The sequence below is a fragment of the Orcinus orca genome, chromosome 2 (assembly GCF_937001465.1).
Source record: "Orcinus orca chromosome 2, mOrcOrc1.1, whole genome shotgun sequence".
Classification (NCBI taxonomy): Eukaryota; Metazoa; Chordata; class Mammalia; order Artiodactyla; family Delphinidae; genus Orcinus; species Orcinus orca.
Genome location: NC_064560.1, coordinates 75,186,011 through 75,199,621, shown reverse-complemented (window position 1 = coordinate 75,199,621; position 13,611 = coordinate 75,186,011). Strand labels below are relative to the sequence as shown.

Here is a 13,611-nt window from a genome sequence, read left to right as displayed (position 1 = left end):
CCATCCCAGTTCACTGAGATGCCGCCTTTTCTGAATGTACTGTTCTCATTGGATATTCCCTTGCAAGCTATGGTATGATGTTGCTCTCTGTTGGCATGACTTTGCATGGGCAAGACTTTGCTTTACTTTTATAGGATTTTGCACTGCATTAGGACCCTTGGCCATTTCCTTTACTTACCCTGCTGGTGTGGACCCCCAGTCTCTGGGTATAGCCACTTACCAGATTACTTGTCTTTTTTTTCTTTTTTGAATTTTATTTTATTCATTTATTTTTTATACAGCAGGCTCTTATTAGTTATCTATTTTATACATATTAGTGTATATATGTCAATCCCAATCTCCCAATTTATCCCACTATCACCATCCCCGCCAGCGCCCCGCTTTCCCCCCTTGGTGTCCATACGTTTGTTCTCTACATCTGGGTCTCTATTTCTGCCTTGCAAACCAGTTCATCTGTACCATTTTTCTAGATTCCACATATATGCGTTAATATACAATATTTGTTTTTCTTTCTGACATGCTTCACTCTGTATGACAGTCTCTAGGTTCATCCATGTCTCTACAAATGACCCAATTTCATTACTTTTTATGGCTGAGTAATATTCCATTGCATATATGTACCACATCTTCTTTAACCATCCATCTGTCGATGGGCATTTAGGTTGCTTCCATGACCTGGCTATTGTAAATACTGCTGCAATGAACAGTGGGGTGCATGTGTCATTTTGAATTATGGTTTTCTCTGGGTTTATGCCCAGTAGTGGGATTGCTGGGTCATATGGTAATTCTGTTTTTAGTTTTTTGAGGAACCTCCATACTGTTCTCCATAGTGGCTATATCAATTTGCATTCCCACCAACAGTGCAAGAGGGTTCCCTTTTCTCCACACCCTCTCCAGCATTTGTTGTTTGTAGCTTTTCTGATGATGCCCATTCTAACTGGTGTGAGGTGATACCTCATTGTAGTTTTGATTTGCATTTCTCTAATAATTAGTGATGTTGTGCAGCTTTTCATGTGCCTCTTGGCCATCTGTATGTCTTATTTGGAGAAATGTCTATTTAGGTCTTCTACCCATTTTTTGATTGGGTTATTTGTTTTTTGTAACCTTGAGCTGCATATATATTTTGGAGATTAATCCTTTGTCCGTTGATTCGTTTGCAAATATTTTCTCCCATTCTGAGGGTCTTCTTTTCATCTTGTCTATAGTTTCCTTTGCTGTGCAAAAGCTTTTAAGTTTCTTTAGGTCCAATTTGTTTATTTTTGTTTTTATTTCCATTATTCTAGGAGGTCAGTCAAAAAAGATCTTGCTGGGATTTATGTCAAAGAGTGTTCTTCCTATGTTTTCCTCTAAGAGTTTTATAGTGTCTGGTCTTACATTTAGGTCTTTAATCCATTTTGAGTTTATTTTTGTGGATGCTGTTAGGGAGTGTTCTAATTTCATCCTTTTACATGTAGCTATCCAGTTTTCCCAGCACCACTTATTGAAGACACTGTCTTTTCTCCATTGCATATCCTTGCCTCCTTTGTCATAGATTAGTTGACCATAGGTGTATGGGTTTGTTTCTGGGCTTTCTATCCTGTTCCATTGATCTATATTTCTGTTTTTGTGCCAGTACCATATTGTCTTGATTACTGTAGCTTTGTAGTATCGTCTGAAGTCAGGGAGTCTGATTCCTCCAGCTCCATTTTTTTCCCTCAAGATTGCTTTGGCTATTCAGGGTCTTCTATGTCTCCATACAAATTTTAAGATATTTTGTTCTAGTTCTGTAAAAAATGCCATGGGTAATTTGATAGGGATTGCATTGAATCTGTAGATTGCTTTGGGTCATACAGTCATTTTCACAATATTGATTCTTCCAATCCAAGAACATGGTATATCTCTCCATCTGTTTGTGTCATCTTTGATTTCTTTCATCAGTGTCTTATAATTTTCTGAGTACAGATCTTTTACTTCCTTAGGTAGGTTTATTCCTAGGTATTTTATTCTTTTCATTGCAATGGTAGATGGGATTGTTTCCTTAATTTCTTGTTCTGATCTTTCATTGTTAGTGTATAGGAATGCAAGAGATTTCTGTGCATTAACTTTGTATCCTGCAACTTTACCAAATTCATTGATGAGCTCTAGTAGTTTTCTGGTGGCATCTTTAGGTTTTTCTATGTATATTACTATGTCATCTGCAAACAGTGACATCTTTACTTCTTCTTTTCCAGTTTGGATTCTTTTTATTTCTTTTTCCTCTCTGATTGCCGTGGCTAGGACTTCCAAAACTATATTGAATAATAGTGGCGACAGTGGACATCCTCATCTTGTTCCTGATTTTAGAGGAAATGCTTTCAGTTTTTCACCATTGAGGATGATGTTTGCTCTGGGTTTGTCGTATATGACCTTTATTATGTTGAGGTAGGTTCCCTCTATGCCCACTTTCTGGACAGTTTTTATCATAAATAGGTGTTGAAGTTTGTCAAAAGCTTTTTCTGCATCTACTGCGATGATCATATGGCTTTTATTCTTCAATTTGTTGCTATGGTGTACCACATTGATTGATTTGAGTATATTGAAGAATCCTTGCATCCCTGGGATAAATCCCACTTGATCAGTGTATGATCCTTTTAATGTATTGTTGGATTCTGTTTTCTAGTATTTTGTTGAGGATTTTTGCATCTATATTCATCAATGATATTGGTCTGTAATATTCTTTTTTTATAGTATTTTTGTCTGGTTTTGGTATCAGGGTGATGGTGGCCTCATAGAATGTTTGGGAGTGTTCCTTCCTCTGCAATTTTTTGGAAGAGTTTGAGAAGGATGGGTGTTAGCTCTTCTCTAAATGTTTGATAGAATTCACCTATGAATCTATCTGGTCCAGGGCTTTTGTTTGTTGGAAGATTTTTAATCACAGTCTCAATTTCGTTACTTCTGATTGGTCTGTTCATATTTTCTGTTTCTTCCTCTTTCAGTCATGGAAGCTTATACCTTTCTAAGAATTTGTCCATTTCTTCCTGGCTGTCCATTTTATTGGCATACAGTTGCTTGTAGTAGTCTCTCAGGATGCTTTGTCTGTTGTAACTTCTCCTTTTTCATTTCTAATTTTATTGATTTGCGTCCTCTCCCTCTTTTTCTTGATGAGTCTGGCTAAAGGTTTATCCATTTTCTTTATCTTCTCAAAGAACCAGCTTTTAGTTTTATTGATCTTTGCTATTGTTTTCTTTGTTTCTATTTCATTTATTTCTGCTCTGATGTTTATGATTGCTTTTCTTCTACCAACTTTGGATTTTGTTTGTTCTTCTTTCTCTAGTTCCTTTAGGTGTAAAGTTAGATTGCTTGTTTGAGATTTTTCTTGTTTCTTTAGGTAAGATTTTATTGCTATAAACTTCCCTCTAGAACTGCTTTTGTTGCATCCCATAGGTTTTGAATCATTGTCTTTTCATTGTCATTTGTCTCTATGTATTTTTTTATTTCCTCTTTGATTTCTTCAGTGATCTCTTGGTTACTTAGTAACATATTGTTTAGCCTCCATGTGTTTGTGTTTTTTACTTTTTTTTCTCTGTAACTGATTTCTAATCTCATAGCATTGTGGTCAGAAAAGATGCTTGATATGATTTCAATTTTCTTAAATTTACCGAGGCTTGATTTGTGACCAAAGATGTGATCTATCCCGGAGAGTATTCTGTGTGCACTTGAGAAGAAAGTGTAATCTGCTGTTTTTGGATGGAATGTCTTATAAATATCAATTAAATCTTTCTGGTCTATTGTGTCATTTAAACCTTTTTTTCCTTATTAATTTTCTGTGTGGATTATTTGTCCATTGGTGTAAGTGAGGTGTTAAAGTCCCCCACTATTATTGTGTTACTGTCGATTTCCTCTTTTATAGCTCTTAGCAGTTGCCTTATGTATTGAGGTGCATATATTGGGTGCATATATATTTATAATTGTTATATCTTTTTCTTGGATTGATCCTTTGGTCATTATGTAGTGTCCTTCTTTGTCTCTTGTAATAGTCTTTATTTTAAAGTCTATTTTGTTTGATATGAGTATTGCTACTCCAGCTTTCTTTTGATTTCCATTTGCATGGAATATCTTTTTCCATCCCCTCACTTTCAGTCTGTATGTGTCCCAAGGTCTGAAGTGGGTCTCTTGTAGACAGCATATACATGGGTCTTGTGTTTGTATCCATTCAGCAAGCCTGTGTCTTTTGCTTAGAGCATTTAATCCATTCACGTTTAAGGTAATTATTTGTATGTATGTTCCTATTACCATTTTCTTAATTGTTTTGGGTTTGTTTTTGTAGGTCCTTTTCTTCTCTTGTGTTTCCCACTTAGAGAAGTTCCTTTAGCATTTGTTGTAGAGCTGGTTTGGTGGTGCTGAATTCTCTTAGCTTTTGCTTGTCTGTAAAGCTTTTGATTTCTCCATCGAATCTGAATGAGATCCTTGCCAGGTAGAGTAATCTTACTTGTAGGTTCTTCCCTTTCATCACTTTAAATATATTGTGCCACTCCCTTCTGGCTTGTAGAGTTTCTGCTGAGAAATCTGCTGTTAACCTTATGGGAGTTCCCTTGCATGTTATTTGTCATTTTTTCCTTGCTGGTTTTAATAATTTTTCTTTGTCTTTAATTTTTTTCAATTTGATTACTATGTGTCTCAGCATGTTTCTCCTTGGGTCTATCCTGCCTGGGGCTCTCTGTGCTTCCTGGACTTGGGTGGCTTTTTTCTTTCCCGTGTTAGGGAAGTTTTCAACTATAACCTCTTCAAATATTTTCTCGGGTCCTTTCTCTCTCTCTTCTCCTTCTGTGACCCCTATAATGCAAATGTTGGTGCATTTAATGTTGTCCCAGAGGTCTCTTAGGCTGTCTTCATTTATTTTCATTATTTTTTCTTTATTCTGTTCTATGGCAGTGATTTCCACCATTCTGTCATCCCAGTCACTTATCCATTCATCTGCCTCAGTTATTCTTCTGTTGATTCCTTCCAGTGTATTTTTCATTTCAGTTATTGTATTGTTCATCTCTGTTTGTTCTTTATTTCATCTAGGTCTTTGTTAAACATTTCTTGCATCTTCTCGATCTTTGCCTCCACTCTTTTTCCGAGGTCCTGGATCATCTTCACTATCATTATTCTGAATTCTTTTTCTGGAAGGTTGCCTATCTCCACTTCATTTAGTTGTTTTTCTGGGGTTTTATCTTGTTCCTTCATCTGGTACATAGTACTCTGCCTTTTCATTTTCTGTGAATGTGGTTTTCATTCCACAGGCTGAAGGATTGTAGTTCTACTTGTTTCTGCTGTCTGCCCTCTGGTGGATGAGGCTATCTAAGAGGCTTGTGCAAGTTTCCTGATAGGAGGGACTGGTGGTGGGTAGAGCTGGGTGTTGCTCTGGTAGGCAGAGCTCAGTAAAACTTTAATCCACTTGTCTGCTGATGGTTGGTGCTGAGTTCCCTCCCTGTTGGTTGTTTGGCCTGAGGTGACCCAGCACTGGAGCCTACAGGCTCTTTGGTGGGGCAATGGTGGACTCCAGGGTGTACTTCCCAGAACTTCTGCTGCCAGTGTCCTTGTCCTCACAGTGAACCACAGCTGCCCCACCACCTCTGCTGGACACCTTCCAACACTAGCAGGTAGGTCTGTTTCAGTCTCCTGTGGGGTCACTGCTCCTTCCCCCGGGTCCTGGTATGCACACTACTTTGTGTGTGCCCTCCAAGAGTGAGGTCTCTTTTTTCCCCAGTCCTGTCAAAGTCCTGCAATCAAATCCCACGAGCCTTCAAAGTCTGATTCTCTGGGAATTCCTCCTCCCATTGCCAGACCCCCAGGTTGGGAAGCCTGACATGGGGTCAGAACCTTCACTCCAGGGGATGGACTTCTGTGGTATAATTGTTCTCCAGTTTGTGAGTCACCCACCCAGCGGTTATGGGATTTGATTTTATTGTGATTGCACCCCTCCCACCGTCTCACTGTGGCTTCTCCTTTGTCTTTGGATGTGGGGTATCTTTTTGATGAGTTCCAGTGTCTTCCTGTTGATGATTGTTCAGCAATTAGTTGTGAATCCGGTGCTCTCACAAGAGGGAGTGAGTGCATGTCCTTCTACTCTGCCATCTTGAACCAATTCCTACCAGATTACTTTTCAAGAGATCTTTAAAAATTTCTTACACCATCCTCCCTCATTTATGATTATGGTGTCCTACTTCCAGGAGAAGAGAGTTAAATTTCTTTGTGTCCCTTTTTCTTTTAACCCCCAGGTGGTCTTGCTACAAATAATTGAGGGTATCCCTTACCTCGCCCCTGAACTATGAGAGGTTTTATTTTTACTTAATTATAAGGTAACTTATTCTTTTCCTAGAATAATTTTGAGTGAAAGGCTTCATCTCTTGTATTTGAGCACACCTATCGCCTGTATATAAACTCAGCAGTTGGGGCTGCAGGCGGATGTCTGTTCTTGCTTAATTACACATTTGTATACAAATACTTGACTACTTCATCATAAGAAAAGAGAGCTCCTCACACCCTACACAGGACACAGGGAAGAAGTTCAGGGTAAGTCAGAGTTTCTCAGCTCTGGCTGCTTGTTGCAGTCACCTGGAGAGCTTTGAAAAATACTGATGCCCAGTGCATCCTCCAGGGATACTGATTGATTGGTCTGGGACATCAAGACCTTTCAACGCTCTCCAGGTAATCCCATGCAGCAGATCCCAACCTGAAGCCACTCCCTCCGAGACGCCCTCCAGGTGGAAATCACGTTGCTATGACACTTGTCCCATGTTCCAGGTCTCCAGTTGGTGGGAACCTACTCATGTGACATCATTCTTCCACTGCAGCACCCCTCAAATTTCCAAATGCTCCAGTACCAACTCCTGAGGTCTGGGGTGGAACCCAGCAATGTGCGTTTATCATACACAAAGGATTCTCAAGGCTGTGAGCAGCCCTTGATGGATTTATCCAGAAGATGGATATGAAGCCAGGCACACAGCCTTGCCTGTCCTGGAGAGCCCATTCTGGTTTAAACACGCCAGGACTCTCAAGGGGGGTGGGGGCGTTGGCAGCGGAGGCGATGGGGCACTTATGGTTTTCCTACCTCTTTTGTGATTTGAAAAGACTGGGCCCCATCAGAGCACCATGCCCTCTGAGCTCTTTATCCTTCTAAAGTGAAAAAAAATGTGATCCTGCTTGTTAGACTAGAAAGCAGAGGAATTCACCTGAGACGCAAAAGCCCCTTTGGGAGCGCAGTTGATGGCCACTTCTCATGGATGAAGGGATCCACGCTGAGCCTGTGCAGGGTAACCCCTCACAGACCCCCAGGGAAGGCCCTTCCTCCAGCACAGGCCATGGTCAGACCCAAGAGGAGGAGAGAGGGAGGCACATGATCCAGATGGCACCTGGCATCCTCACCACATGTGGCATTCAGAGGAAAGGTCCTGCTCCCCTCTCTCTACCCTGAGATGCCAGTGTTAACTCCAGCTGGGCTACTACACCTGTGGTCTTTGCTTTATTAAAGTTTTGCAGAGTGCTCTCAGAACCCCGTAAATCATGGGTTGTGAGCATGTGTGCTGGGGGACCCCAGGTGGAGAGAGTACACATGTGGACCAGGCTCTCTGGCTGGGAGGAGACCAACTTAATGGAGAGACGGTTCCAACGGCTCCCTGGAAAACAAGCAAGGGCCAAGGGGCTAGCAAGCAGGATGGGGGAGTGGTGCTGGATACCTGGCAGGTTCCCTGTCACACACTTTAAAGGAGCCCGAAGAGGAATGGGAAGAAGAGCAGGAGACAGAACACATAGTAAAGTCTTAAAAGGCCACTCACTGGGAATGCAGGATGGTCTGCTGAACTAAATACATTGGTTTGGTTTTAGCACACCCACATCTGCAAATGCTGGAAATGCCAACTAGGGATTGGGTGTCTAAATTAAAACTGTTAGCCCCAATATTAGTCCATGAGTCCGTTATGCAAGAAAGGTTGCACTTCTTCATTTTCTGTAACTTTACTTAATTCTGACCCCCAACCCTCCAGGCTTGTGGAAATTCAGCCCCATCATTATTGGGCTCCTCTCCACACCCAGGGCTGGGCAAAGGCCCAGGAGCCTCATGTGGCACACAGTGCCAGGGAGATCCCTGTGGCCATCAGGTTCAGTCCCTCCTGGGTGCCAGCAAGCCACCCTGCTCACTGGAGAATTTCAAAACCCAGATGGTTCTCTGCTTGGAACAGGCATGAGAGGGTGGGAGGTGAAATGCAACCAGCATAAACTAATATTTCAACAATTATGTCTTAGCTCAGGCTGCTGTAACAAAATACCACAGGCTGGGTGGCTTAAACAACAAGACATTTATTTCTCACAGTTCTGGAGGCTGAGAAGTTTGAGGCCAAGGTGCTGGCATATTTGGTTCTTGATGAGGGACAACTTCCTAGCTTGCAGATGGCTGACTTGTCATGTGTCCTCATGTGGTGGAGGGAGAGAACTCTGATCTCTCTTCTTCTTATAAGGACACTAATCTCATCATGGGGGCCCCACCCTCATGACCTCATTTAAACCCAATTACCTCCCAAAGGACCTACCTTCAAATGCCATCCCACTGGGGGTTAGGGCTTCAACACGTAAATGTTGGGGAGGCACAAACATGCAGTCCCTAACATCTTGAAACAGTCTTCCATCAGGCAGCTGGTATGCAGCCAAGCCCTCTTGTCTTGCAATTATTTCTAGCACATAGGAATGACATGCAGGGGCCTGACCCAAGGGTGCTATGATGTGAGGCCATTGTCAAAGCCCCTCAGCCCGGGATGGGCCCCTAGCTCAGCTGTCCCCAGCTTAGCTCTCCCTGTCTCTGGCAGTGCTCGTCGACCTGTGGGAAGGGCCTGCAGTCCCGTGTGGTGCAGTGCATGCACAAGGTCACTGGACGCCATGGCAATGAGTGCCCTACCCTCTCCAAGCCAGCAGCCTACAAACAGTGCCACCAAGAAGTCTGCAATGACAAGATCAACGTGAACACCATCACTTCCCCTCGCCTCGGTGAGTGCCTCTGCTGGCCCCCAGCTCCTGGGGCTGCTGCATCCCCTGGCCAGCAAGTCCCCACTGGCAGTGGGAGTTCTATAAGCCAAAAAGCCCCCTCCTTGGGGCTTATTTGAGTTCTGGAGAGGCTAATGTGTCAGTTTTGTAGAGGATCTGAGGTTTCAGAGATGGAATTTCATCCTTGTCATGAAAACGATGTTTGTTTACTGTGGTCTCAAACACTTGAGCCCCTCTGCCAACAAATGAGGAACACAGGAGAATGTTCCTCAAGTGTTTTGGGATTCCTGTGCATGAAGGAGGCAAAGGGAGGTGCATCCTTCAGGAAATGAAGGATCTGGGGGTGTCATTCATGAAATCTTGGTGATGTGTGCATGGAATGTTCCTCAAGCTAATGCTTGAGAAGAAAACAGAGGTGTTGACAGGTTGGAGTCTTTAATTCAGCAGGGAGCTTTTGTGTGAGCAGCTTGGACCCGAGTGTTCCAAACCCAGCCCTTTACCAGGCCACATCCCCGGCCAGTGGTGGCACAAAAGGAAGAATATCTAGCACTGATCTGATGATTCTATTGAAAAGAGTTTCTGCTTTTCCAATTAGAAACTCCTAGGGAACTTTTTCCCCACCCAGTGCCCCTTTCCCTAATGCTAGAATGCCACCAACATGAAGGGAATTTCCAAGAAGCTTCACTGGGGGGGTCTTTGAGCTTGCAGAGGTGTACACCAGGCTTTTGCATGCCCTCAGGCTGGACCATCTCTCTGCACTACCAAGAGCCTGAAGGAGATTCAGACCACCTGCCTGTGCTGTGACCTTTTGCTTTTGTGGGCCCTTTGATATCTACTGCCCTGTGCCATTCTGTTTTATCAATGCCAACAGATAACGTTCTCCGCCACAAAATAACAGTATACACCACTTAGCTCAGAAGTGGGGGGGGCAGTGCCCTCGCCTTGAGGAGGCAGCCAGACCACTGAACTCTGCCAAGTGGTCAGGTTGGACCCAGAGTGTGTCCCTTGTATAAGAAAGCCACATCCACAGTGGCCCTGGCAGGGGCATGGTTTCCCCGGTCTGTGCAAGGCTCCAGTGTACACATGGGTAAGGGCAACCCCGACTATGTCAGACTACAGGCCATCTGTGTACACATGATGACGTCCCCAGGCCACCCATAACCTCTGGGCTTTCTCTCTCCACTGTCCCCCTAGCTGCTCTGACCTACAAATGCACACGGGACCAGTGGACAGTGTATTGCAGGGTCATCCGAGAAAAGAACCTCTGCCAGGACATGCGGTGGTACCAGCGCTGCTGCCAGACATGCAGGGACTTCTATGCGAACAAGATGCGCCAGCCACTGCCGCCACCAAGTTCATGACAGGCGGCCAGTGGTCCCACGATGCTCTGACATGAGGTCTGAGTCCTGACGACATGGCTAGTTGAAAGCCCACCCACCTGAGAGCACACCAGTCCTGCGGCTGGGACCCCCAAAGCACACCATGGCTCACCCAGGAGGCTGTCCCAAGAACCCAATTGCTTAGAACCTGAGAGTGGACTTGACGTTTGCTTAGTGCTTTTATACTTAATATATTGTTAACAGCCACTGGATGGCTTTCTACGGTAAGGAAAAAATAGGCATGAGTCACAAAATAGCTGTAATTTCTAAGGTTCCACGTACCTCAAAGGGAACACCTCTGACAGAAATCGTCAAGAGAAACGTCACAGGCGCCCCTGTCTTGGCTTTCCTCTGACGTTTGAATTCCCAGTGCTTGGTGTATCGGGGGAGGGGGAGGATATCCAAAAACGGAGACGTTTTACTTTAAAGCAGGCTTTATTCTGAAAGCCCGTGACACCCTGGATGGAAGGAGGCTTCTCTGGAGAGGCCGGGCTGCTGGAGCCCCCTTGACACCACAAGGACCAGCACGTGGCCCCTCCACTCTGTCAAGGAACATGCTCTCTAGATCGCAGCTTTTCCTTGGAGGTCTTGTCCCTGAGAGTCTGAGTCTGTGTGAATTAAAAAGGACGCTAGGGCTGTGTAGTTCTGCATACCACCTATGTGGGGGAGAATATTCCAGAAGGGCTTGGGTTTGGGGACGTATCTAGTTTTCAGATCTCTGTTGTCCCCCACACAGGGAAACAGAAGAGCCTCTCTTCAAGGTGCTGTGAGAGGAGGCACGTGCTAATTTTGGCCTTGGGATTGCTTCCTGGCATAGAGGTGAGCTCAGGGCAGCTTTGGGAGGGGTGGAGGGGCTCCCCCTCTGCTTCTGGGGACCTCTGTTCTAGCCAGTACTTCATAAAGCTTTGCACCTTAGAGATGGCTTCCCATTAACCTTGGCCATCTATCTGAAGTTGATTCTTCTTAGAACCTCTGAAGACTCAGGCTCAGGCCTGGCGCTTCACCCTGGCACGGGGCAGGTTTCCTCCAGGACTGCTCAGCCTAGTGCCAGGATGGGTGGAGGAGTGGCCCGTGGCCAGGATGGCCACATACCCACCCAGCCTTCCCGTGGCCCAGACCTTGCAATGTTCGTCATTGTCATGCTGTCGTTGTTGACCCGTCTTAGTGGGGCAAGAATGACACTCAGAAAATCCGGAAGAAGGTATTTGCCTCCTACAGACACCTCACCCCTCAAAACAGAACTGTGCCCTCTCTGGAGCCCAGGGAGATGAAAAGAGTGTCCTCTGTGAAAGCACAGAAGATGGTAGGACCCTGCCCGCCCGGGAGCTGGGAGGAGGGGACCCGACATGCTGGGAGGTCTGGTCTGCTGACCAACTCGGTGGGCCTTTGATGGGTGCTTATATTCAAGGACTTTATCATGAGAAACCCACCCTCTCCTCCCTTATTTCAGAAGGGATCTTACTTAGGCTAATCTCCATGGGATCATCTCCTAGTGCTTCTTGATTTACTGGTGCTGTGTTTATGTATCTGTGTTTGAGTTTTTGATGTCACAACTTTAGAGTCAGCTTAAATCAGAAAGAAAAAGAAACACTCTGCCACCCAAGCCCGTCTTATGGGCTGTGTTTTGGTTTGTGATTTTTTTACTGCCCCAGAGGCAGAGAAGTGGTAGGGATGGCAGGGAATCTATTCAGTTCCACTTGAATCTGTGAGAAGTGTTGAGAAAACTCCTTAGATGTTCTGTGGAAAGACCCCAGAGGGTACCAGGCTGGGGCAGCCCACCTGCAAGGTAACCTCCAGCGGCTGCCCAGGGCCTGTGCAGAACGCTGTCCTCCCTGCTCTGGCTTGGCCGCGAGCAGACTCCCCAGGCCCCTCAAAGTCTTGGGGAGCTAGGGCTCAGTTTTCCCCCAGCCCCAAATGGGCTGTACTTTACCACAGATGAACAGAAAGCTCTCAGCCTCGGGGGCTGAGGAGCAGAGTCGGGGCAGCAAGCTAAGGAAGCCGGGGCAGCCTTGCTTACTGTCTGCATGGGAACCATGGGCTCACCTGAGCTGGGCAAGCATATGCACATGCCCAGAGGCAAGCCCTTTGCCTGGTGCCTCTGAATCTCCCCCCTGGCCACCTTGACGGTATCAACTGGACGCCCCTGGCAAGGGCCCCACACCCTCAGAATGCAAATGACTGATTCAGTTATTGTTAAACATCCCTTTGGTTCCCCAAAGTTTGGGTCTTTCTGAGCTCTTTTAGCTCATGCTGGCACTGTCACTCTGAAATTCACCAGCCCGCCTTCTGTTCCCCTCACAAGCAATGATCAATTTCAGTGAAGCCATCATAGCACTCTTGCTCCACTTTGTACAGAAGACAATGAAACCCTGTCATTACAACAATGATGTTTCTTTATGGTTAACAATACCCTGTACTGTCACTCAAGTACTGTACCTTTTTGGTTGCACAAATGTGTTACTAACTACAGAGTCTCACAATCTTATGGTGCTATTTTCATTGGTGCAAATGAAACCCTCTCAGTTGACCATGGCTTGATATTATCAGAACACAGGGAAAGATCCTCAATGGCAGTAATATCATTGCTTTGTTCTCTTTTCTTCATTTCAGAGTCAAATGTATATATTTTCCATTAGCTAACTTACATTACGTACTGTACCCATGGTATTTTTGTTTTACTTTTTGGTGCTGGTTTGAAAGAAAAGAAAAAAAGAACAGAAGACAAACATTGGACACCACTGTAAATGAAAAATTAAGCATTTCATTGGAAGTGAGTTGAATATGTTTAATAAAATGTTCTTCCATAACAATTTTAAGCTGTCTGTGAAGTAAAAGATAAAAACCAGTCCTCGAGGGCTGACAGAGGGAGGCTGTGTCCTTTCCTTCTGCAGTGGTCACACCACTTGCCTAGGACTTGGCTGCAAGAACTGTAGCCTGCCGACCACAGCTGTGGACAGTGTCAAAGGTCACTGGTAAATGCAGTTCTGGCGGGTGGCTGCATCTCCCCAAGTGAGTGCTAACAAATCATTCAGTCCTGGGTCTCATCCCTGTGTGGTTGCAAAACACTGGGTGGGGACATGAAAGTGTGACAGCTGTACAGTGAGTCTGTGAGTCTGATACAGAGCAGCTACCTCACTGGTGGAGCTGCCCAGGCTCCATGGGGGTGCAGTGACCCCTCTGCAGGGGGCCTCTATCATGCCAGAATGGGTACCTGCTCTCTACAACCTTGCCTCTTCAAGCTTTAGACCCCACCCCA

General features: G+C 44.9%; 1 protein-coding gene across 5 annotated transcripts in view; it reads left to right on the top strand.

Annotated features, from left to right (window-relative positions):
- ADAMTS17 (ADAM metallopeptidase with thrombospondin type 1 motif 17) overlaps positions 1-13,165 on the top strand; it is a 353,876-nt gene extending 340,711 nt beyond the window's left edge. For all 5 annotated transcript variants that reach the window (XM_033431430.2, XM_049706098.1, XM_033431429.2 and 2 more), the window contains 2 exons: positions 8,802-8,979; positions 10,171-13,165. In XM_033431430.2, the coding sequence (XP_033287321.1) occupies positions 8,802-8,979; positions 10,171-10,337 (345 nt within the window). In that variant the 3' untranslated portion in view covers positions 10,338-13,165. The remainder of the gene's footprint in view (positions 1-8,801; positions 8,980-10,170) is intronic.
- The last annotated feature ends 446 nt before the right edge of the window (positions 13,166-13,611 follow it).